Source organism: Molothrus ater, chromosome 14, assembly GCF_012460135.2.
Source record: "Molothrus ater isolate BHLD 08-10-18 breed brown headed cowbird chromosome 14, BPBGC_Mater_1.1, whole genome shotgun sequence".
Taxonomy (NCBI): Eukaryota; Metazoa; Chordata; class Aves; order Passeriformes; family Icteridae; genus Molothrus; species Molothrus ater.
Window position 1 is genome coordinate 18,947,184 of NC_050491.2, and position 23,803 is coordinate 18,970,986.

Below are 23,803 nucleotides of genomic sequence, written 5' to 3' on the forward strand. Positions count from 1 at the left end.
GCTTCCACAGTCATCCCTTACTACAAACGCATCTTAGGAAACCCTCTCCTGATCGAAATGAAAAAGCATTTCTTTGTAATAGAAGAATAATAAATGATAGTTATCAGCCTGCATTCTCTGACACGGTGCTGGTCCGCAGAGAATCAAACTGCCACTGTACAGTTATAGAAATGTTTAATTTTTTTCATCTTTGGCCACAGTAGGGTTGTCTGGAAATACATTATCTCTGCGGATGCCATCCCTCTCCAATTAGTGCGGCTGGCAGCGTGGAATGTGGAGGTGACCTCTGTGTTCCCCTCCTCGTGGAGTCTCACAGGGTTAACTGTGGCCATTTAACAGACTCTATCGAGAATTAATACAGCCACCAGATTCTCCCCAGAAAAATCCCACACCCGGTGGCGCAGATGGCAAGAACTCTCTCTCCCCCGTTTGACTCTTTTGTGACAGCAAAACAAAGGCTTTTAATGATGTTTACCATGAATTGAATTTAACAGCTGAAGACCAGTTCATAATCACAGCATTTTGTTTTCATATCCTTAAGTCTTTTAGCAGTGGGGCTTCCAGTTGAGCCTCAGCTCCAGCTTATCTCAAGATATAGCCAAGTGCCCCGAGGCTCCCCCGTGCCCCAGCACCAAACCTCCTTAATTGAAAAAGACAGGATGTTTGCATTGGATGTTTGCATCCCTCAGACATTAAAAGCGACATTCATGCCCAAGTACAAACGACACTTGGGCTCAGCTGAACTCCTCTGACTTCCTTCCTCCAGCTAATACCAGTCTGGTTTCAGAGCAGGACTTCATCCCTGCACAAGGGCACGAGAAGGGCTGAAAGCTGCCACCTTTGCAGGGGAAAAGATGCAAACCCTCGCCCACTGGCCTGAGCTAATCCCTTGTGGGATGCCTGGCTGATTGCCCACATGCTCTGCTGACCTGTGGGAGAGCTGGGATGGGAGGGCTGGGATGGGAGGGCTGGGAAGGGCACACACCATCAGGGCTCCTGAGGGGAGGCAGGCAGGGACCAGCCCTGGGCACAGCGCCCTGATTCCTGCCCTAATCCCAACTCCAGCACTCCCTCACTGTCAGGCACATCTCAGGGCCTTGGCTTTCCTGCCCTTGAGCAGAGGATAATCCCAACTGCTCGCTTACTGACAGGCGTGGCGTGAAGGTTAATTCATACCTAGCCAGCACTCTGCCGATGCACGGCGTCATCCCCAGCAAGCACTAAGCATCCTCACTGCACACCCACCAGGGCAGCACCAGAGGGGCACGTGGGGGCAGGGGGCACCCCCGGGTGGTGGCTCACCTTGCTCGGGGCCCTGGGAGCCCATGGAGGGCACGCTGGTGTTCAGCACATCGTTGACGGCCGTGTCGCAGTAGAGCCCGCGCTGCACGTCGTGCTCGCTGTCCGTCTGGTCACTCTCCTCGTGCCCGCTGTCCTTCAGACTGTTCCCCTCCAAGTCCTTGAACGTGGAGCTGCTGGGGAAACACAGCTGTCACTTCCTGGGTGGGACAAGGTGGCCCCTGACACCGCGTGGTGCTGCAGTGAGACCTGTGGGGATGGGAGATCCCTGCCCACCCCAGCACCCAGTGACACCCAGTGACACCCAGTGACGCCCAGTGACACCCAGTGGCACCCAGTGACACCCAGTGGCACCCAGTGGCGCCCAGTGACACGCAGTGGCACCCAGTGGCGCCCAGTGACACCCAGTGGCACCCAGTGGCACCCAGTGACGCCCAGTGACACGCAGTGGCACCCAGTGGCACCGCCAGGCACGGAGAGCTGGGCAGGGACTGGGGGGGACACTCCCTGACTGGCACCTCTGCACCCCAAAACACAGCATCCAGCCTGCACCATCCCTGCCCCTCCTGCCCTGGCATCAGCCTGTGGGTACCCTCAGGCTGCCCTCATCTTACAGAAGCTCAGAGTGAAGCAGAATTTGAAATAAAATTTTAAAAAATATACGTTAAATGAGCTGTTTCTACAACTTGGCTCTCCCAAGCTGCACTACTTCATACTGAAGTTACACAAGATCTAAACCCCATTTTTTTGGGTTATAAGCCAAGTCCTAATCACTTCAAGCTTAAAAAAAAAGTCTTCCTGGAAACAGGAATGTCTTTTAATCATGATGATGCATTCTCATTTTTAAAAATAAACCAGTGATTCTGGGTCCAAGTTCATGCAGCTTTAAGGAAATCTGATGCACAGTCAAACATCCTTGACAGCCTCTGCAAGCACAGCCACTGCTGGAAGGACCAAGGACTGAGCTGCTCCCAGATCTCCCCCAGGGCTGAGCAGCCCCCAGGCCAGGGGGATGGAGGAAGGGCAGATCCTATGAAGACTGAGGGAGCTGGGACTGCTCATCCTGGACAATGTTCTGGGAACAGAGCCCCTTCCAGCTCCTACAGGAGTCACTTTCTACAAGGGCAAACAGTGATAGGACATACAAAAAAGAGGGAGAGTGACTTTTTACACAGGCAGATAGTGATAGATAACGAGGAATGGTTTTAAACTTGAAGAAGAGAGATGATATTTTGATGATACAAAGAAATTCTTCCCTGGCAGGGTGGGCAGGCCCTGGCACAGGTGCCCAGAGCAGCTGTGGCTGCCCCTGGATCCCTGGCAGTGCCCAAGGCCAGGCTGGACAGGGCTTGGAGCAGCCTGGGACAGTGGGAGGTGACCCTGCCATGGCAGGGGTGGCACTGGGTGATCTTTAAGGTCCCTTCCAACCCCAACCATTCTGTGACTCTATGAAGAGCTGCATTTCTGGCTGCATTTGGGACCCCAACAGCCTGAGAGGGGCCATGCCCCAGGACCAGGGGTGCTGTGAGCAGCAGGGACACCTTGGGACACACCTGATCCAGGTGGCACAACCATCAGGGTGTCCCTGGGGGGACACACCCTGTGCTCCTTCCACAGCCAGCCATGGCATGGCAGAACTGCACCCATTGGGAGGATCCACCTGCACCCAGTTCTCTGAACTTTCTCACTGGCTGATCTGGTGTGAGACGTCAGTGAAAGACTCAGCCTGGGCTTCAAAGCCCCGAAGAGCTGGAGATTTTCATTACTTTGAAAAGCCCTTTTGTGTCTCCACGGAAACCAAGCAGACCACCTACCATCTAATGCTCTGCAAAAGCACACGAGGGGGGAGCTCTGAAATACATATAAATTGGTAAACCTTCAAACATTACCTTTTAAATAAAGATGTCCCTATTGAAGCCGCTGACTTTGATTCCAGGTGACATCAAAGATTTTTAAGTTAAGAAAGCACTACAAATCTACAATTCATTTGTGTGAGTGTAGATGAGCAGGAGAGGCAGGCAGACAACACAGGAAAAGTACAAATAGATTAATTAAGTGCTGGATTTGAGAAGGTTCACTCACCAAAGATAGCAGAACTACAACATCTTCATAAAGGCAAAGGATGAAAATGATGCCGCAGTATGTTACAGAAAATATGTTTTGTTCTCAGATGTCTGCACAGCACTCCTGGCACCCGTTGTACATAAGATACAGACAAAGGCAGAAAGCAGGGGAAGCGCTGTCCTACACGGGGCTGCTGCTCGTAATGCACAGGCAGCCCGTGTTACAAGGCATTTATCTTCGCTGCAGTGAGCCAGACTGGAATGCAGCAGCCTCAGACGTGCCTCCACGGCTGACACTTCCTAAAGGATGGGCAAGGTCTGGGGGAATCGGCAGCGGCAGCAGCTCCCAAACAATCCAGGCTCGGAGTCAGCCCTGCCGCGCAGGCGGGAGCGCTGCCTGCCTTTATCTTAGGTGTGAGCAGGGAAAGATTAATAGATCTGGGGGCTTTTCAGTGTGCCTGAAGAGTCTCTGGCAGGAGCAGCGTGGCACAGGCCAGCCAGCTCTCTCAGTGGCACATTAGCATGGTTAAACACCACGAGCCACACGGGCAAACACGCCTGCCCTCCACAGCTGAACCCGCTCGCAGCTCCCTCGCTGCTCGGGCTCCTAAGGTGTAAACAAATGGGCTCTCAGCCAGGCAGATAATTGGATATTTTTACTGCTCAGATCAGATCTCAACAGTTCAGGGCTGGCTTCTGCTCTCTGTAAAACCCTTGGTTCAGTGATGGCTTCTGCAGAGTCCCGAGCACAGCTGTGCTGGGCACGGCCATGGCCATGGCCACGGCTTGGTGCTCACACACCTTGGCCAGGCCCTGGGGAGAGCAGGGAGGTGGGCAAGGAGCTGCTGGCCCCGTCCTGCACCCTGCTCCTGTGCAGGGAGCTGGCCCTGCAGCCCTGGTGAGGAGTACTGACCACGCTGGGTGACCCTTCCTGAGCCTCCTGCCCCTGGGGCGATGCTCACCTCTGGGTTAACACAGCCCAGCAGGGTTCAGCTGGGTAACCCCGGTGTGAAACCCCCAGAGACATTCCCTCCCCACTGCCAGGCTCTGAGGACAGCAGTGTTTCATCCAGAGGGTTCTGTTTCCCCAAGGGTGACTGCTAGGTTGCAGTTGAACTGATTGTTTCCCTTCACACATGGGAAAAAATCAGCCTAGCCAAGTGCTGCTTGCCTTGGTATTCAAACTAAAACAGTGAGCTAGAGCCATGAGCTGCATCCAACCCAATTAGCTGCCCCCAAACAACTTGTTGGTTTTTTTTTAATTTTCCCCACCTCACATGGCAGGGAGATCTCACCACCCAAATCTATCCTTTTATTCCTGTGCATTCAAATGGAATAAACTTTCAGAATTTGAAAGTTGTCAGGGTAACAGCACTCTACCTCACTTACTGTACCTTCCCAGCATGAAGAAGCCAAAGAGAAGGAAAAAAAATATTTCCTTTACTGCAAACCATGAGCAATGGGACTTAATGGTAAATAAGTACTGTTTTAAAATCAAATTATTACTCTTAAAAAGTTTTGCATATTAAAATAAGCAAGTAGTATATAAGGCAGCATGAAAGAACATTAAACCCTTGGGATCTGGCTGGGCAAAGCAAGCCCTCCAAGCAAGCCTACGTACCTTTTTATTAAATGAGCTCTGCTGTTCACGTAGTTGGAATCAAAGGAGTAGTTTTCAGTCTGGAAGGAGGAAAAAGAAAACAGGAGATGGTTACAAGTCTGATTTCCCCATGAGTGGGAAGAGCCAGGTCTGCAGGGCCAGGATGAAACCTTTGGAGAGGGCAGGAGCATCCCATGATGGCACAGGCCCCTGTGAGCAGGACAGAGGCAGGCATGGAAAACTCCAGGACCTGTCAGTCTTTCCACCAACTTTCACCAATAAAAAGGCTGGCTGGTGACCACAGAACAATTTGCAGAGAAGAAACAATGTAACTATGCTCTGTTACAAAACTAATTGCTTTTAATTCCCTGATGGACTCAGTTCTGTGTGTGTCAATTTGACTGAAAGTTCAAAAGGCATTTTTCTTATTAGTGTATAATTAACATGTTAAAATATTTATTGCATAGATATGTAAATGCCAGCAAGGTAATCCCCCGCCAAAGAATTTAATGCGGGCACTTTTCTTTGTTTTACATCATTTCATTTGCAGAGACAGTGGGCTCTGTTATTAATAAGATAGCAAACAATGGGTGACATGCTTAAAAGTTGGAGGAGAGTAAAAGAAGGAGAGAAAAGTCAAAGGAGTTGTTACTTACAAGCAAAACCCACTAACTCATTCTGCAGTTGAAACACATCTTTTAACCTCAGATTACACAGCCCCGGGCTCTGGTGCTGGCAGCAGGTAAGGAACCAAAAAAAGCAACCAGAAGGGATGGGAGAGAGCAGGGGGAAAGCCATGAGGCCATGGTGGGAGCCATCAGGGGGCACATGGTGGGAGCTGTGCAGTGGGAGCTGAGCAGTGAGAGCTGTGCAGTGCCATGCAGTGAGAGCTGTGCAGAGGGAGCTGTGCAGTGCCATGCAGTGGGAGCTGTGCAATGGGAGCTGTGCAGTGAGAGCTGTGCAGTGCCATGCAGTGAGAGCTGTGCAATGGGAGCTGTGCAGTGAGAGCTGTGCAGTGCCATGCAGTGAGAGCTGTGCAATGGGAGCTGTGCAGTGCCATGCAGTGGGAGCTGTGCAGTGCCATGCAGTGGGAGCTGTGCAATGGGAGCTGTGCAGTGCCATGCAGAGGGAGCTGTGCAATGGGAGCTGTGAAGTGCCATGCAGAGGGAGCTGTGCAATGGGAGCTGTGCAGTGCCATGCAGAGGGAGCTGTGCAATGGGAGCTGTGCAGTGCCATGCAGTGGGAGCTGTGCAGTGGCAGCTGAGCAGTGGGAGCTGTGCAGTGCCAAGCAGTGGGAGCTGTGAAGTGCCATGCAGTGGGAGCTGTGCAGTGGGAGCTGTGCAGAGGGAGCTGTGCAGTGCCATGCAGTGAGAGCTGTGCAATGGGAGCTGTGCAGAGGGAGCTGTGCAGTGCCATGCAGTGAGAGCTGTGCAATGGGAGCTGTGAAGTGCCATGCAGAGGGAGCTGTGCAATGGGAGCTGTGCAGTGCCATGCAGAGGGAGCTGTGCAATGGGAGCTGTGCAGTGCCATGCAGAGGGAGCTGTGCAGTGCCATGCAGAGGGAGCTGAGCAGTGGGAGCTGTGCAGTGCCATGCAGAGGGAGCTGTGCAGTGCCATGCAGTGGGAGCTGTGCAGTGCCATGCAGTGGCAGGTGCATGGTAGCATGTGATGGGAGATGATGCATGGTGCACCACAGTGGTGGAACATGTTGGGATCTGCACAGCCTGGCCAGGATCCTTCCTGCTCTGCAGGGACCCCAGAGGATGCAGGATCTTGCACAAGTCAGGCACTCCAGCCCACCTGTCCATCCACCCCAAATCCCCCCACACCTGCAGGGATCCCACCCGGGCTCCCACCAGCACCAGCCCTGGGGTGCTCCTTGCCCCCTGAGCAGCAGAAGGAGCAGGCTTTGCTCTGCTCCCCTTCCTCCAGGACAACAGCAGCATCCTCCCAGGACAGAAATGGGAGCATCCACCTGCCCCCGGCCCTGTCCTGCCTTCTCTCTGCCACGCTCCTCCTGGCCCCAGCCCCCGGGCTCTTCTCCTTCCCAAAGAGCTGCTCCGGGATACCAGGGCCTGTTTTTATGGCAATTATGAACACGGTAAAAATAAATGCATGCATCTTTAATGTCTCAATAAATAAAGGAAAGCAGAGTCTGCTGCTAACGTAATCACAATGGCAGGATGCAGGGAGTGGGGCTGCTGCAGCAGAGCCCAATGTGAAATCCAATCGTGCCCCAGCAGAGGTTACACGGCTCTGCCAAGATCATAAAGCACAGGCAGCCTTGGTTAAGTGTAACCTTTTCTGAAATACAGCACAATGTCCAATTTACCAAACAGGAACCTCCCAGAGAGAAACAGGCGAGGAGCAGCGAGCCGGGGGAGCTGGCCCAGCGCTGAGCACGGCTCTGTTATTACTGCACACAGTAATTACTGCTGGGGAGCCACGCTGGAGATTTACTGCACAAACCACTGTCCCTGCAGCTCCTGCATCCCTGCTCCTGCCGGGTGACTTTGGTGCTGAGAGCTCAGGAGCAGACAGACACACGGATTTTCAAAGCATATGGTACCTGAGAACCTAAACAGCACAGAAAATACCTGACCCTGTGTTTGTCCGTCTGTCCCAGGGCTGCCATGCCAAGGGGGTCCCACAGCATTCCCCCAGGCAGCCTCACAGCTGCCCCCAGCCCTGCAAGTGAGCTGAGCAGCCAAGCAATAGAGGGCAGAAGGGATGGGAGCCAGTTTTGGCACAATCCTCACAGCGTGGGGAGCCCCCCATCACCCAGCACTGGCAGATGTGGGACCACAAGCCCAGAGCCTGCCTCCATCCCTGCATCCCCAGCCCCATCACCGTGCCCAGCAACAGGGAGACCCCCTGCACCCACCACTGCCTCATCACCTCCATCCCTGTGTGTGCACAGCCCTGGGAAAGCCAGGAGAGGAACAGCTGGGTGAGAGGACGCAGACAGCAAATTTCAATGTACACAGGTACACTGAAGAGCTTTAAAACACTCAGAGCACGGACACTGCATCACCAAGGCTTCAGGAGCCAAGGAACACCCAAGGTGATCCACAGGGAAAGTCTGACCACTGCCACCAAAATCCCAGAGGCTGAGGAGACACCACCACACGTGCTGCCATCAAACTGCCCCAGCCCAGACACAGACCTGGCACTAAATCCCCCTCGGAACAACATCCCTGGGAGCTTTCCTATGGATTTCAAACCAAAAACAAAGACCATATCCTGGCTCAACTCATTCACCAACAAGCAAATTCCCCCTGATTTCTGTCCAATGGACCGGAGCAATGTCCTTCCTGTGTATTCCCTGCTCCACGTGTCCCCTGCTCAGGATGCTCTGCAGCACTGATGAAACCCCCACATCCACACAGAACAAAAGGGCTCCTGAGGGGCTGGACACAGCATCCGTTCCCAGGCTCGGAATTCCCCCACCACTGGACACAGCACAAGGAATGATAATTGCTTCCAGATTCCAGGCAAAACAAGCAGTGACACGGCCACAAGGATGGGAAATCCTCTTCCCTGGGTCTGCACCCTCAGAGGTGAGAGCTGCCTGTGCTGCCCACGCTGGCACAAGGGTGGGCTGCTCATCCTTCCCTCCAGCCCAGTTTCTTTACTTAGCCATGGGATTATCTGTCAAGGTTATCTCCAAGCAGACTAAGGGATCAAACCAGAAAAATAAAAAAGAAATGAGATTTTTCATGGAGAAGGGTTGCTTTACAGCTTGCATTATTCAATCAAAGTTCACTTGATTTAATTCTAGTTCATCCTGCAAGGTGCAACCACTTACAAACAGAGGCAAAATGATGGGAGAGGAGAGCGTCTTCAACATGTCAACATTTTAATTGGGAAAGGATCCACTCCCTCTCTTAATGAGACCCAAAGAACAAAGTCAAAGCACAAAAAAGAGGGAAAAGGTAAGGCTGGCTGGCACCGATGAAAGTGTGCTCTTCATCAAGTGCATCACTGAGAGGCTGGCCCTCATCTTCTTCATTATTTTGGCAAAAGCAAACGAACTGTCACTTTCTCACTAATCAGCATCACTGCTGTAGAAATCAAAGGGGAGCCCAGCCCCAAGTCCAGCCTCTCCTTTCCATGTTCAGAGCCAGGCACAGCGAGGACCTCCCAGACATGCTGCCAGCTCTTATCTCCTCGTTGTAACTGAAGAAAGGATGCTCACACTTGTCACCATCAGCCCCACAGCCGCCGTGCCAGGAATAAACAACACATTCCAGACACGAGAAACGCTGAAGAACACCTTGCATGAAGTCTGAGGCCTCAGCCCGCATTTCTCTTGGAGGAGAGAAGCCCTGCTGTCCTCCAGGGACAGGTCTGTCCTTGCTTTCCAGATGCAGACGTGTTGGTGGCAGTGCCATCAAAGAGAGCCCTGGCTTGCCACACTGCTTACCAGTGCCTAATTTGAAAAACACTCTTAACCGCTGCCTTAGCAACACAAATATAAATATAACAACAGACACACACTCCAAACTGAGCAATCAGGAGGAAATATTAATATTTTTTTTTTTCCCCTAGTGGTTGCTTTTGGTTGAGGACTGCCAATTCCATTAAATTAAAAAAAAAAGATGTACAAACGTCAGTGTAACTCTTCTTGACCTGGATATCAATGGGGGGACTTCCCCGACAGCAAAGGGTCTGTTAGCAACAGGGCACTGCTCTAAGGACTGCTCACTCCCTGCCTCAGAAACAGAAATAAACCCTGGCGCATCCAAAGGCGCGTCAAGAGGAACTCATGCAGTGCCAGCAGAAGGGCAGCAGCCTGCAGCAGTCCGGGCACCAGCAGCACTGTGCAGGGCTGCACAAACAGAGGATGCTGCCAGGGTCAGTGCCAGGGTGGAGGGACGTGTCCTGGGCCATGCCAGCGGGCTGGGAGCAGCACAGGCATGTCCCTGCTCACCTCAGGGCAATGCCTGGCAGCTGGTTCTTTATCACTCTTCCTCCTTTCAGCAGTTTCAGATGTGGGATATCTTTCAAACCGAACTCCACAGAGGTGAAAATCCAGCTTTCTCCACAGCATGTGGATGCAGGCTCTCGACAAAGGCTTTGGCTCCTTCACATCAGCCCCCAGCACAGTCCATGGCTGTTTGGAGCTGGACCCATCTCTCCCGACCCGAAGTGACAGGTATCCATCCATCTGCCAGCCTCTGCCTCAGAAGATGGCTCTAAAGCATCTCAACACAGGGTTTTTTTGCCCTTCTTCTCACTTCAGGGTGAAAACATTTCTATCTTTCCACAAATTACTGTAAACCTGCTGCAACCTCCTGCCAAAGCATGTAGGGACTCTTCACAAAATCAGCTTCATAAAAATGACACATTTAGCACCACTTTTTCAGGGTTATCCCTTGAGCCTTTTTTCCCCTACATGCCTTGTTAATAAAGCTTGCATGTCACCCTTTATTATTAAAAAACAAAGCGGACCTTTCTCCAAGGCTGCAATGTGCATCTCTCCTTTTGGTTTCACAAAATCCTCCAGAAACATCGACGGCTCCTCATCCTCTGCTTCAAGCTGCACATCTCCACCCGGAGCACCAGTCTCCTGACTCCCCTTTGTGCTGCAGGCATCACTGGGGACCACAGAAATGGCAAATTGTTCCCCAAAGTCCACTGGGCCTCCCTGGTGGGAAGGGTAGGGCTTGTAAAACCACTTCTCCTGGTCCTTGTGTATCCTCAGTCCTGTTCTCCATGGGCCACTCAATCTCAGGCTCCAGCATCTGCAATAGAACTGATGCTGCCTATTAGGAGATCTCACCAGCATTTAATTCTTATGGTTTGAATTATATTGTGGGTGATACAAAATTCATGCAAATTAAATAAGAATGCTCCAGCTGCACTCGGGAAACTGAAAATTTCCAAGTAGGGACCAGGTCAAATGAAGTATGCATCAGCAATGAGGGAAAGTCATTATCATTTAGCAAGCTGCTTACTTAGCCCATGGGAAATAAAGAAGCGGTCTGAGACTCCTTCCTGCTGGGAGCAGGCGCAGTGGGAAACCCCATGGAGCACTGGGATGGAGCCCACAGCCCAGAGGAGCAGCCAGGCTGGGACTGATGCTCCCACACCCAGCCACACAGCTGGTGTGCCCCTGCACACAGACCCAGCAGATCCAGGGCTGGTGTCCCCCTGCACAGAGACCCAGCAGATCCAGGGCTGGTGTCCCCCTGCACACAGACCAGCAGATCCAGGGCTGGTGTCCCCCTGCACACAGACCAGCAGATCCAGGGCTGGTGTCCCTCTGCACAGCAGCACAGACCCAGCAGATCCAGGGCTGGTGTCCCCCTGCACACAGACCAGCAGATCCAGGGCTGGTGTCCCCCTGCACAGAGACCCAGTAGATCCAGGGCTGGTGTCCCCCTGCACACAGACCAGCAGATCCAGGGCTGGTGTCCCTCTGCACACAGACCCAGCAGATCCAGGGCAGGTGTCCCCCTGCACACAGACCCAGCAGATCCAGGGCTGGTGTCCCCCTGCACACCGGCAGGAGAGGCAGATCCAGCTCTGGGCTGGGAGCGCATCTCAAAGGACGTCAGGAGAGATTTCCCCGTTGTGTGTGATGGCTCGTAATTAGTAATTAGCCCTGTGCTACCAGCCCTCCTCTGCCCCAGAGCGGGGTCAGGGGCCAGGATGTGACCAGGTGCAGTGCCTGACCCACATGAGGAGCTCTGCTCCTGCTCTGCTCTGGTACTGGCAGTACCTGCAGCACCCACAGCCACGCACAGCTGGGAGATGCCAAACTCCTGCTCCCCAGGTCCTGACCCTCCCACAGTGGCACCTCCTGGCATGGTGGGTGCCAGAGGTTTGGGAGCAGCAGCAGCTCGAGGCTTTGTGTTAAACACCAGTGCAAACCCCACCAAACAGCTACTGGGGCTTCCACCATGGGGGAAAATCAGCAAACGCTGACAGACACAGTGGGGGAGCGATGCCCAGGTCACAGCAAGGAAGCCACCATGTGTCCCTGACAGCCAGGCTGTGCTGTGGCTGACACCCCTGCAGGGTCAGCACCTTTGGATAGGACCCATCTGGCCACTGGTGCCCATCGTAGCTGCAGCCACTCCACGGGCACTGCAGCACAAGCCAGGGAGGAGGCAGAGGAGCAGAGGCTGCACCTCTAACTGCCAACAGCCCCAGCAAGACAGAAGGAACACAGGAAGCAATTCAGCCCTTGAAGAGCACTGAGGAGCCATCACCTGGAAGAGCTGGAAGGACCTGACCTCTGGCATCTCCCTCTGCAGCCCTCTCCCCATGCCCAGCTCGCTGACAGAGCTTCTCCTACAGGAGCCTGCCAACTGTGAACTACAGCGTAGTGCCTCTGAACCAGTAAGTGCATCTAGCATCTGATATTGATGTTTTATAATTAGATGTAATACAGCAGATCATTTTCCTGCACTTGATCAATGAAACCAGGGCTGGGTTTGGGGTTAGGCTGTTTTGCAGACTGATTGCTGCCTAAGCCTACTGGAGCAGTGCCTTGCTCACTTCAGCAGGAACAAGCAGAGACAAGGATGTGCAAACACAGCATCCATTTAGATTTACTATCCCCGAAATATAAACAGAATATTTATTTCTGGCCTTTTAAGTAGTAATTCCAAATTTAATGAGGTACAATGAACATCCCTCAGAGCCAGACTCTATGGCTACTTAACACCACCAAGCCTCTAATTACTACTGCAGCTTAAATAAAGGGCATTCCGTTATGATGGACATTATTAAACACTGGAGGAACTGAGTCCAGCCTCCATTTTCTCTTGATGAAATAAAAAGCACTGCAGAGAAATCACTGGGAGAGTTCATCCTTTAGCATCACTCCTCTCATCAGACTAAGCAGCAGTATCAAGCCAGACTCTATTACAGAGCAAGCATCCCACTAATCCACGCTGAACTCCTGTCCCCTCCCCAAATAAACACAGGCTTTGTCATTTTTTGTTTGAAAATGGATGGGAGGCAAGAGAAAAGCTGCTGCTGAGATGTGATTTTGAAAAAGAGGTATAGGATTAAAAACTCAGATTGAATCCAGGAGCAGCAACACACAACAAAGCCAAAATTACACTCCACAAAGCCACAAACTGTGTCACCAGGCTGGATTTGTCAGCAGATCAGAAATCTACAGTATGGCTATGAAGAGCAAAAATCCTGAAACACCTGCCTTACATTGACATGGTATCTATAACCCCAAAGCTTTTTGGGGGGCATGGCACAGGGCTCCTCCACTGGAACCATCACAGCAGATACCCGCTTGGCATCACTCCTCAAAATCTACTGAAAAGCAAAATACTGACCCAACAGTGGGGCAGGCTATGGAGAGAGGAGCATACAGACACCTCCTCACAGGGGCCACGAGCAGCCAGGGGCTGGTGATGCTCTGGCAGCCACCCTGGCTGGGACAGGAGGGATTTGGGGGCAGCAGGGGCAATGCCTCCCTGCCATGTGCCCACTGATGGGGCACAGCCTTCTGCACAGGGCTCCTGCCTCAGCGTGCCAAGGAAAGCTCCCTGCAGGGACAGAACAGCCAATAAACCTGATAGAAGGGGGTTTTACCATTCCCTGTACCTGGGACTTTCAGATGTGCAATGGATCCACACATGCAGCTCCCAGCATAGACTACACCCCTCCCTAGGCACTGAGAGAAACAATCTGGATCTAATCAGCAGGCCCAGGGTGATGGGGCATGACTTAGAGATTTGTTAAAAAAACCTTTCAGAACTGTCCTTTCCCTGCCTCCTGCCATTAGGAATGAAAACAAATATAACAGGAGAACCTTTTTTTAAATGTTCCCATCTCTAGGGCTAAATAAAACTCCCTGTCATTCACCTTCTGGAGTGGCAGGTCAGGCCAATGCATTTTGTAGGGAACAGGAGAAATCACAGATTTGTCACTGCAAAAAGGAGGAGGAAAAAAAAAAAAAGGGAAAAGAAAAACCAAAAACCAAAAATCATTGCAGCTGAGTTAAAAATAGGGAAGGCGTGAAATGCTGCTGCCAGTTCAGTACATCAGAGCCAGGGGATGCCCCCCGAGCCTGCACCAGCCCTGGGGCACTCAGGGCCCACAGGGACCTTGGCCCTGCCCCATTTCCCAGTGCAAACCCCATTTCTCTGGGTTTTGGGCAAGCAAACAGAGCTTCCCAACCCACAGAGCCCCAGCCATCTTCCTGCCACGGCTTCACCAGAGGCCAGACCTGGGCCCAGGCCTGCCCTGGCACACGGTCACAGGCACTCAGCCCCAGCCCTGGAACCTCTGCAGCAGCAGCTCCTGCCCGGCTTCGGCTCAAATGCCCCCACCCTGGCAGATAATCAAACCCAGACAAACGCTGTCCTGGTGCTCATGGTTTTATCATTCACAGTGTTTATCTGGAATTGCATGGGAAGGCTTGCAATCAGGATAGCCTCAGGCAGATCCCACTCGAAGCCTCCAGGGGATTTCGCTCACAACAAAACTCTTTATCAAAACCAGTTTTCCCCTATTTTAATGTTTTTTTTCCCTACTTGTGCAGCTCTCCAGCCCACAGAATTACCCTGCAGCCATGAGACTGGCAGCAAATCTGAGCAGGACTGGCCTTCCTCCCACTGCCATCGCTGTCTCACCTGCACGGGGAGTGGATGTGAAGCTGCCTTTGCTCAGCTCAGCCCTTCCCAGAGGTGCCAGCAGCTCCAGCATCCCTGGGGACACAGCAGCACCCTCTGCACAGCCCTTCCTCCCCTCTGAGCCAAGCTTCCAGCTCTGGGCCAGCAGAAACTGAAGAATTCAAGCTAGCAGGAGCCTGTGCTCTCCCAGAACAAACTGCAGGGAAATGAATGACAGCACAGCCCTCTCCAGATGAGGGGATCTCAGCCTGGCACTAGCTGGGTGCCCTTTTCCATCCCCACCCTGCCCTCTCCCCTGCCCACAGCCACCCCACATTATTAACAGCCTGGTAAACACAGCCCCTTGGTTATTACAAAGATGCCAAAACCTTACTACTTCTTGTTCCTTCCAGTTAATGTACCATAGCCGAGGATAAATTGCTATTACAAGGAACTAAAAATAAAAATGTTTCAGAGGCCGTAATTGGCTTGTCTTGTTGGGCTTTTTAAGGAGCCAAAGTACCAGTTCCAGGCTATTAGCCCTAAGGTTGTAGGAGAATAGTATAAAATATTTCTTCATTAAAACCCTACCTTCTCTATAGAGGTGTTTTTCTTTAGGGTTTTTTTCCCTCCTTTCCTTTTTTCTTTTTTTATTCCTTCTTTTTTTATTATTATTATTATTTTCTTTTTAAAACACATGCGTTATCAAATGAGCTTTAGTTAAGAGAGGGCTTGGAAAGCCCAGGGGTGATATAAATAGACAGAGCTCAGCCTTCATTCATCTATTCAGGTCATTTTTCTACAAAACTTACGTAATATTCCTCAGTTGCATCCATAATCTTGGGTCATTTTTAATAACCAGCACCAAATCTTGCAGTCCTTGGGGAGACAGTGCTCTGTGCTGGAAAGCACCCAGCCCAGTGCTGTGGGACAGGATCACCACCCACCACAGGCTGCAATCCACTATGAGGCCACCAAGGGCGCCCAGGGTGCTCCCTGAGATGGGCACTATGGTTTTTGTTCCTTTTGAGATGTTTTGATGCTATTTGGTTATTAAGAGCTTTAACTACCATTACTCAATATCAACAACAAGCACGACAACCATGGTTTTGTTTTTGGAGGGAGCCAGCAGTTGGGTTCCAGGATCCTTGTGGGTCTCTTTCAGCTCAGGATCCTCTGAGATTCTCAGAGAAGCAAATGCATTTATTCAGCAGAAGCTCCTTTCAGGGGAAGCAGATGCTCTGCTGAGCGAGGCCGCGGCGCTTTGGCACCTGCTGTCCTGATGACGACGGTGACGATGCATCAGCAAAACAGCTCTAATTTATGGCCACAACTTCAAAATTGGCTCCGAGTCCTTGTGGAGCCTGCTCCCACCGACGGGAGCACCTTGGGACTGCCCTGACCACCCGCACAGAGCCGGGCATGGCAGAGACCTCTCTGTGACAACGGCTCCGTGCAGCACAGCATTGCAATAAATAAGGACAATATCAGCAAGGATGATGATCAATTTCTTGGTAATATGGCCCAGGAGGGGAAGCACAACAGAAAAATTACAGCAGAGCCTCTAACCCCCTGCTTTTTCTCAAAGACAAGGTTGGATGGCACATTTCTTTGTGAAACAACAACCCAACAGGTATTTACTATTTCTATTTCGTGATGTGAGGGTTGCTGCTAAAATAAGACTATTTCTGTTAGGTACAATTGCTATTTTTTGATAGTGTCTCAGCAATACCTTGTTAAAAAAGGGCAAAACAACAGTTATTAATTACCCTAATTAACCCAATTCATAAGACACATTTGTGTGGCTGTCATGACAACTGCTTTGACTAACTTGCCAAGAATAGCTTAGCTGTCCATTCAAATAAATCCCTGATAATTACTAGTCTAGTTTACTGGGCTTCTGTGATAATAATAATTAGTGCTACTGTACAAAAGGTCACGCTAAACAGTTTATGAATGATGCATTTCGCATGGTGATTACATGAGTCATGCCAGCAGCCAGCAAATGGACACAGCCACATCTCCAACATGGAGCGCTGGGACCAGATCCAGCCTGTGGCTGCTCTGCCTGCAGACAGCATGGCAGGATGAGAGGGAGACAGAAAATACCCAAGAGCTGGGTTGAGCCAGGACAGCCACCCACCTGCACCGCTGCAGGGGCCAGCTGCCACCACTGGAGATGGTGCTTGAACAGAGGCACCAAGAAGCTCCCAAGCCCAGCCTGTCCCACGGTGGTATCTCACCTCACCAGCTCATTTCCCTCCCTGACAAGGAGAGATGATCATGGATCACCTGTCTGGTTTTGCCAGGCTGCCATTAGGTTTAGGATCAATGACAAAAGGGGGGTTACAGCACCAAAGGCAAAGTGACCTTGGGGTGACAGTCCCAGCCCTCTGTCTTCACCTTTGCAGGATGAAGCCCTCCAACCTGAGTTTGGGTGTCCCCACAAGGAGCTGCAGCTGCAGCACACCCCCCTGCAATCAGGACTGTCCCTCAGACAGCAGCACTGCTCAGCCAGCACTGCTCCTGCTGAGGCTGCTGCTGGCTGCAGAAGGAGCTGCCTCCTCCAGGACCTGCCCGTGCTCCAGTCTGGGCTAGGCTCTCATTTACCTTCACAACAGCAAGCCCAGGCCAGTCAAATGTCATTTCAGCTTTGCTGAGGTTTATTGGTGAAAACTGATCTGTGGGATTCCCTCTGGCTATGCCTACACAGAGGCAAGAGAGATGGGACCACACTGCACCCACGCTGAAAAATCCTGCAAAGCCCCAGGGCAGAGGGCAGTGGGGCAGGGACTGAGCCAGGACATTCACTCCTAATACAGAGGACAGCTGCCAGCTCTGTGGAAATCTACGAAATCACTACATTTGGAATAAATTCTGATTAAATATCACGTATGGTCTTTATCGTCCATCCCTTCTTACCTATCACAGAGGCATCTGCACCTAAACAGCGTCTTGATCACCAAATATTTGTCTGCCAGGGCCCCTCCTCCCTCACCCCCACCTGAACCTGCAATTATTCCTATTGATTGACTTCAAGAGAGCACCAGGCACAGCCTGGAGCTGTGAGCAAGCAAGGGAGCCCCGCTGCAGTCATCAGCAGGGCCAGCGATTGCCCTGTCACACGTGGCAGGGTATGGCTGCAGACTGCGGGCAGCAAGGCCACACGGACACTTAAAACGTCCTCACAGTGTGAAAAGCGAGCACGCAGAAATGACACCTCCTTTCTCTACAAATCTGCTCCCCCAGCATCTCCCAGCCCCGTGAAGAATTCATCTCATTAAGGCTGAAGAGCCAACAGAGCCCTTGGAGGGGTGACTTGGGCTTGTGTTCTCTCTGCATGGCAAAATAAGCACTGACGGGGAAGTTTTATCTGGGGAAAGATGGATTTGAGGTCCCAAAAGGATTTCAGTGCTGGACCCTGAGCCCAGGCTGAGCCCAGGCTCGCCTGCACATCCTCCCCACTTATAACCAAAAATACATGCCAGAGGATGAGGTGCTTTTTTTATCAGAGCAAAAGGAGGAATTAGGGAAACCTGAAGGCGAGCAGTGCACTCCCCAGCTCTCCCAAGTGAAGTTTGCAGCTCAGTTCAATATGTTAGTGCCTAATGAAGGTTTCCCCCTTACTCTGCAGGGTACAATCATTCTCCTCCTAATGAGCATGTATTAATGGCATATTAATGCTGACAACAACTAAGTGCAGGGAACAGGAGATGAACATATTCCAAAATTTATCTCTTCTTCTTCCTCAAAGGAACCCATGGCGTGGCTGAGCGAGCCCCAGCCCAGCAGGAGCCTGTGGCTCCCTCAGTGATGCTGCCAGCTCTGGTCCAGCTCAGCACAGGACACAGAGCCCAGAAGGGACGTGGCTTTGCTCTCACTGACCCAATCCCCATTATTAGCTGATGTTCAGGGAGAGTCTCAGCCCAAGCTGGTACTGCCCCTAGGCACAGCACCCTGGGGGCTGAAGCAGGAGGCAGAGGAACTGCTCCCAAACGCCTGGGAAGTGTTTCAGGGCAGACAGGTTCAGGTCTGTATCTCAGGCACAGCCCTGAGGCTTTGCTTACTGAACGTCTGAGCTGGGTCCCTGCCAGAGCATCCAGATGTGAATCTGAATATGAAAGGTCCAGGAGGGAGCAGGTGACAGAGGCTCCAGCCCCATCCTGGTGCCGGCGTCCCAGCCCATCTGGGTTTGTCTCAGCAAGTTTACATAAGCTCTCAGGCACGGAAAAGAACACACAGAATGGGTGTTTTCCTGTTTTTTCATCTTCACTTGTGAAAACAGCTCTCAAAACCCTGACAGCTCCCCAAAAGCAGCCTCAGTCTGCCGCAGCATGTGCTGCCCACCAGCAGGCACTGCAGGGAGGAGCTGCCTGATTCCCCAAGTGTCCAACTCCTGTGTGCTCCCACCATCACTTACATTTACATTTCCAGATCGATAATCGATGCTAGAATCAATAGCAGGGAATTTAGCTACATTATAAAAACAGTAAAATCAGCCAATACTGAGAAATGACTATTGAGTCCTGTGTTTTCTGTACTCACTTAGTCTAATAACGGTGAATGATATTTTCCAAGTACATTATTCAGCAATAAAACCACCGAATTATTTGATCTCTTTCTAACCTTTATGATTCTAAGCGCTCTTTTTGACCCAGATTGAATGAGGCAACATCTGCAGAGCCTTTCACAAAATTGTACTCGGTGTGCACTATTGTAAGTCTGCTGCCAAAGATAAATGTTATTATTTTAAAGCCATCATCCTTCTAATAGATGAGCAAACACACTGCATTAGCATAGCCTGCAGAGCTGGAGCACGGGTGAGAAAATGCCAGAGGGGTTTCTCTTAATGGAATTTTACATACCTGACTTAGGATGGGTTAATGCAATCCACCAACACGGGAATTTACAACCTGCCCTGTGGCATACACCTGCCAGTACAAACGATGGTATAATCCAACAAGCTCCAGCTCCCCGTGAGAAACACGAGGCGTTCACACCCAGATCTCACTCAACAGGGTGCTGAGATGAGGAGCTCACCTGCAGGTGACTCTCCAGCACACTCTGACTGACAGGGCTCATCACCTGCCTGCCTGTCCTGGGTGTCAGGTGCAGCAGTGCTGGCATCACCTGTGGGTGCTCAGCTGCCATCAGAGGCTGTAGAAGTGCAGTACCTGTCACACACCTGCCTGCTGCAGCATCAGCTGTCCCCAGCCTTCAGCAGGCCTGGGAGAATTCTCTGTAATTCCATGTTAAACAGGAGACACTTCAAGGCTCAGCATAAATCACTTGTCCAGCTGACATAAGCCATTACTTCACTCCAAATTTAGACAAGGAGCTAGAGGGAGACACTGAAGCAGAGATGTTGTGCCTCTTCTCCAGCAAACCCTCCAACAGGTGCCACAGACAAGCCCTGCCCCAGCAGGAACAGTGACATTGGGAGCAGCCAGCAGCCCCAGTGCCCTGTGCTGAGCCCGGGGTGATGCTGTCCTGGGGACCCTGGGGACTGTGGGGTGCCCCAGGGGATGAGCCCCAGCACAGCCCTGCCAGGGCAGCACTGCCTGCACAGCACCCCACCCATCTCCTATGCAGAGCACGCTCTAATTTGAATTATAATTACACTTATAAGTACACAGATTACAACTATTTATGCTACAAATAAGACCATCCTGTATTTTAATTAACAGAAAATGATTGGAACTCAACTATAGCCTCTACTGGGAACAATATCTAACAATTTATTGAAGCAAGGCCACGCCAGCCCCACAAGCAGCCTGGCAGGAGAGGGGGAGTGGGCAGGGCTGGGGGTCTCACCCATCTGAGCCCTCACACAAGAGCAGGAGCTGCTGCCAGAGAGGGCAAGAGGTCAGGAGAGAGGGCAGGGAGGAGAGAGGGGGGAGAGAGGAGGGATGGAGGAGAGAGGAGAGATGGAGGAGGGATGGAGGAGAGAGGAGAGATGGAGGAGAGATGGAGGAGAGATGGAGGAGAGATGGAAGAGAGATGGAGGAGAGGGGACTGCCAGGAGAGATGGAGGAGAGATGGAGGAGAGATGGAGGAGAGATGGAGGAGAGATGGAGGAGAGATGGAGGAGAGATGGAGGAGAGATGGAGGAGAGATGGAGGAGAGATGGAGGAGAGATGGAGGAGAGATGGAGGAGAGGGGGCTGCCAGGAGAGAGGGAGGAGAGGGGGCTGCCAGGACAGGGGGCTGCCAGCAGAGATGGAGGCTCCTCCCCGGGCAGCCTGCAGGCAAAGCCTGGGGATGGAAGCAGGCAGGGCACAGTGGCTCTGCCCTTGCTGGCTGATGGGAATTCAGGAGCGACCTCAGCAGGGCACAGCCGGTGAGGGCAGGAGCCCAAGGGCCTGGAAGGGCACCTGGCTGAGGAGCTGCTCTGGCTCAAAGCCCTCAGGAGGGACTTCAGGAAATGGCAGCTGGAAAATCCAGCTCTTCCACCCAGCCAAGCAGATGCACACAAGGTTATTCAAAGGCTACTGCACTTGGCCTCAGTGATGCCTCTGCATGAGCACGTGCTGGAAGTAAAGGAAACCAGAGGGAGAAACCACAGAGTTCAAATCACTTGATACAACACAAATACACTGGGATACTGCTGTAAGAAAGCCCATAAAGTACCATGCAAGACTATCCTTTTGATGAAATTTTAAAAAAAACCTTACTAGAAATCTTTCCCAATTTAAGAGAAAATTCTTATCTGCCATGTAAATATAGTTGCAGAAGCTTTTTTATAGACTTCACGAGTTATGCATTAGAAATGTGCATCAGAAATTCAAATTTTCCAAGAGGAAATATTTAAGGAACCTACCAACCCAAACCATTCTATGATTCTATGAAAACAAGAGAAGCCTCTCCACTTCCAGTAAAAGTGAACCATAAAAGCAGTAGCATAAAAACAAATGAGATGTATCTGATTATATGACATATTATATACCCACATAATTAGGTGCAATATGTAATAATTCCATACACACTTTCTGTAGCCATAGGGATACAAGTGTGAACACTGCAGTGTTAGATGACTGTCTCAACCTCATGATCTTAAATCCTTGAGCTAAAGGATTCTGTGATTCTATGTAGGATATCACAAATACAAGATACAACATACAGTATGTAATACATAACAATGTGATCATATCCATGGGAGCACTCAGGTCTTGCTGCTAATTACAAACAGCTACTGGCACACCAGCCCTAATCCTCCATGAACCCTTGGAGAAAACCCCTTTGGTCCCTCCCGACCAGGACCCTACCACAGGCCAGAAAACCCTTGGAAAGCCCCAGGAGCTGCCAGGATGGGGTGGCAGCCCCACATCACCAATACAAAACATGTGCTGTTTACTGGGGAACATGGCAATGCTCAGCTCTTAGCTGAACTCAATCTCAACTGCCTTTTCCAACCTAAATGATGTGATGATCTTAGGAAAAGCCAAAGAGCGTTGAACTAAGGGGCTGCCCAAAGCCCAGGGAGCGTGGCGTGGTTAAACACAAATGGGAGCTGCTGTATTTATCTCTGTTGCAAGGTGTTGAAGGGAATTTCTCCATACAACAGCTTGGAGCAATTGCATTAAGAGATGTATAATTTGGTTAGGCTGACCTCAGAATGGAATAAAGAGCTGCTGATTTCCATAATGTCAGCCTCTGACACTCAGAGAGGTCAGGGAACCTACAGCGATACACAAACCACTCTGGGAGCAGTTAAATGAGAGATCTGCTGGGGTTTGGGGCCAGCAGGGGCAGTACACAGGGAGCTGGGGGGTCCCACGATCCCTGGCAGTGCAGAGTGGGGCTGGGTGCCCAGGCAGGGAGGCTGGGGTCCCATCCCACCACCCCAATCCCTGGCAGTGCAGAGTGGGGCTGGGTGCCCAGGCAGGGACAGAAGCCATCCCCAGGGAGGGGACAAGCAGTGCCTGTCTAAAGCTGAGAGCATCACTCCTGTTTGAGGCTGGGCTGGCTCCAGGCAGGGCTGCTCGGGCTCTGGGGGCAGAGCAGAGCAGAGCAGAGCCTGACATGCCTTCCCCAGCACCGTGCATCAGTGGCAGGCACAAAAAAGTGCTGAGTTACAGTGACCTCCCAAGGAGAAAACAAGACTGGCAGCGCTGCCTGCAAAGTCAGCCTTCCCACGAGTGGAACATCATCCCTGATAATGCTTTAATTATTATGGCTCCTGAAAATAAGCCTCATCTCATCAGCCCCGCCTGCCTCAACACTGCAAACTTTCTCCGGGTTGGAAATCATCTCCTTTTTTCCCCTTTTTCCCTGCTCTATACACAGCATTACTCAGAAGCAAGCCAAATCCCTTCCAATTATATATCATGACGTTTCCCCAGCGCCGCACTAAAGCGAGGCCCTTCACTTCTAAATGGCATGGTTTATAACAAATTGTCTGTTATACCAGACAGAAACTGATTTCCTCAAACCCAGCATATTAAAGTGAGTACATTCATTCTGGTTGTAACACACAAAATGTGATTATAACAGACACTTTGGGGGCTTTTTAAGGCTAGCGGAGAAGAGGAGGATAAGCTGGAGGGGAAGAAAGAATTGACAAGTAGAGAAATGACAGAGAAAGAGAAACAGCCACGCTGATTTCATTTCTTACAAAACAAAAATCTTTGTGTGTTGTAGAAATGTGCTTTAGTTAACACCGCCAGATAGCCAGAGCAAAAGCTGCCGGTGCTGCCTGAAACGAAAATTGCTCTATTGTGCTCAGAAAACCATTTCCCACAGTGAGCAGAACGCTTTCCAGGTAGTACAAAGCAGATCAGAAACCAACGGGGCCTTATCCTGCAACTGTTGCTCCCTCAAATAATCCCTGCAGCCATGAGGAGCCCCAGCTAAATCAGTGTGAGTGAGGATTATGTGGGAGTGTATCAAGGTTGGGGGATTAGACCGGGATTATCACTAAAACCAGTAATTCCCCATCTTACTGATGGTGGCCATCAGCTCCGGAGGCGGCGGATGGCCACAGCCCCCGGTGCTGGGCATTGCTGGGTGTGTGGGTCCTGTTGGGTCAGAGGCTGCTCCACCTTGACCTTCTCCTCCAGTGGGCCCTACCAAAGCAGAACCAGAGCAGGAGCACGCCTGATCCATGCTCTGTTCACAGAGCAATGTCAGGGCTGCCACTTCCCTCCCAATGCTGCCACCACCCAGCCATCCCACAGAGCCATCCCACAGAGCCATCCCAGAGAGCCATCCCAGAGAGCCATCCCAGAGAGCCATTCTGGAGAGCAATCCCAGAG

The 23,803-nt window shown here is 51.4% G+C and overlaps 1 protein-coding gene across 2 annotated transcripts in view; it reads right to left on the reverse strand.

Moving 5' to 3' along the window:
* PCDH19 (protocadherin 19) overlaps positions 1–23,803 on the reverse strand; it is a 61,321-nt gene that overhangs the window by 27,582 nt on the left and 9,936 nt on the right. Inside the window, exons 3-4 of one of the 2 annotated variants that reach the window (XM_036402031.1) lie at positions 4,983–5,041; positions 1,303–1,472 (exon numbers count right to left, since the gene is read on the reverse strand). In XM_036402031.1, the coding sequence (XP_036257924.1) occupies positions 1,303–1,472; positions 4,983–5,041 (229 nt within the window). Of the gene's footprint in view, positions 1–1,302; positions 1,476–4,982; positions 5,042–23,803 lie in introns of both variants that reach the window. The other variant, XM_036402030.1, reaches the window with a different exon arrangement.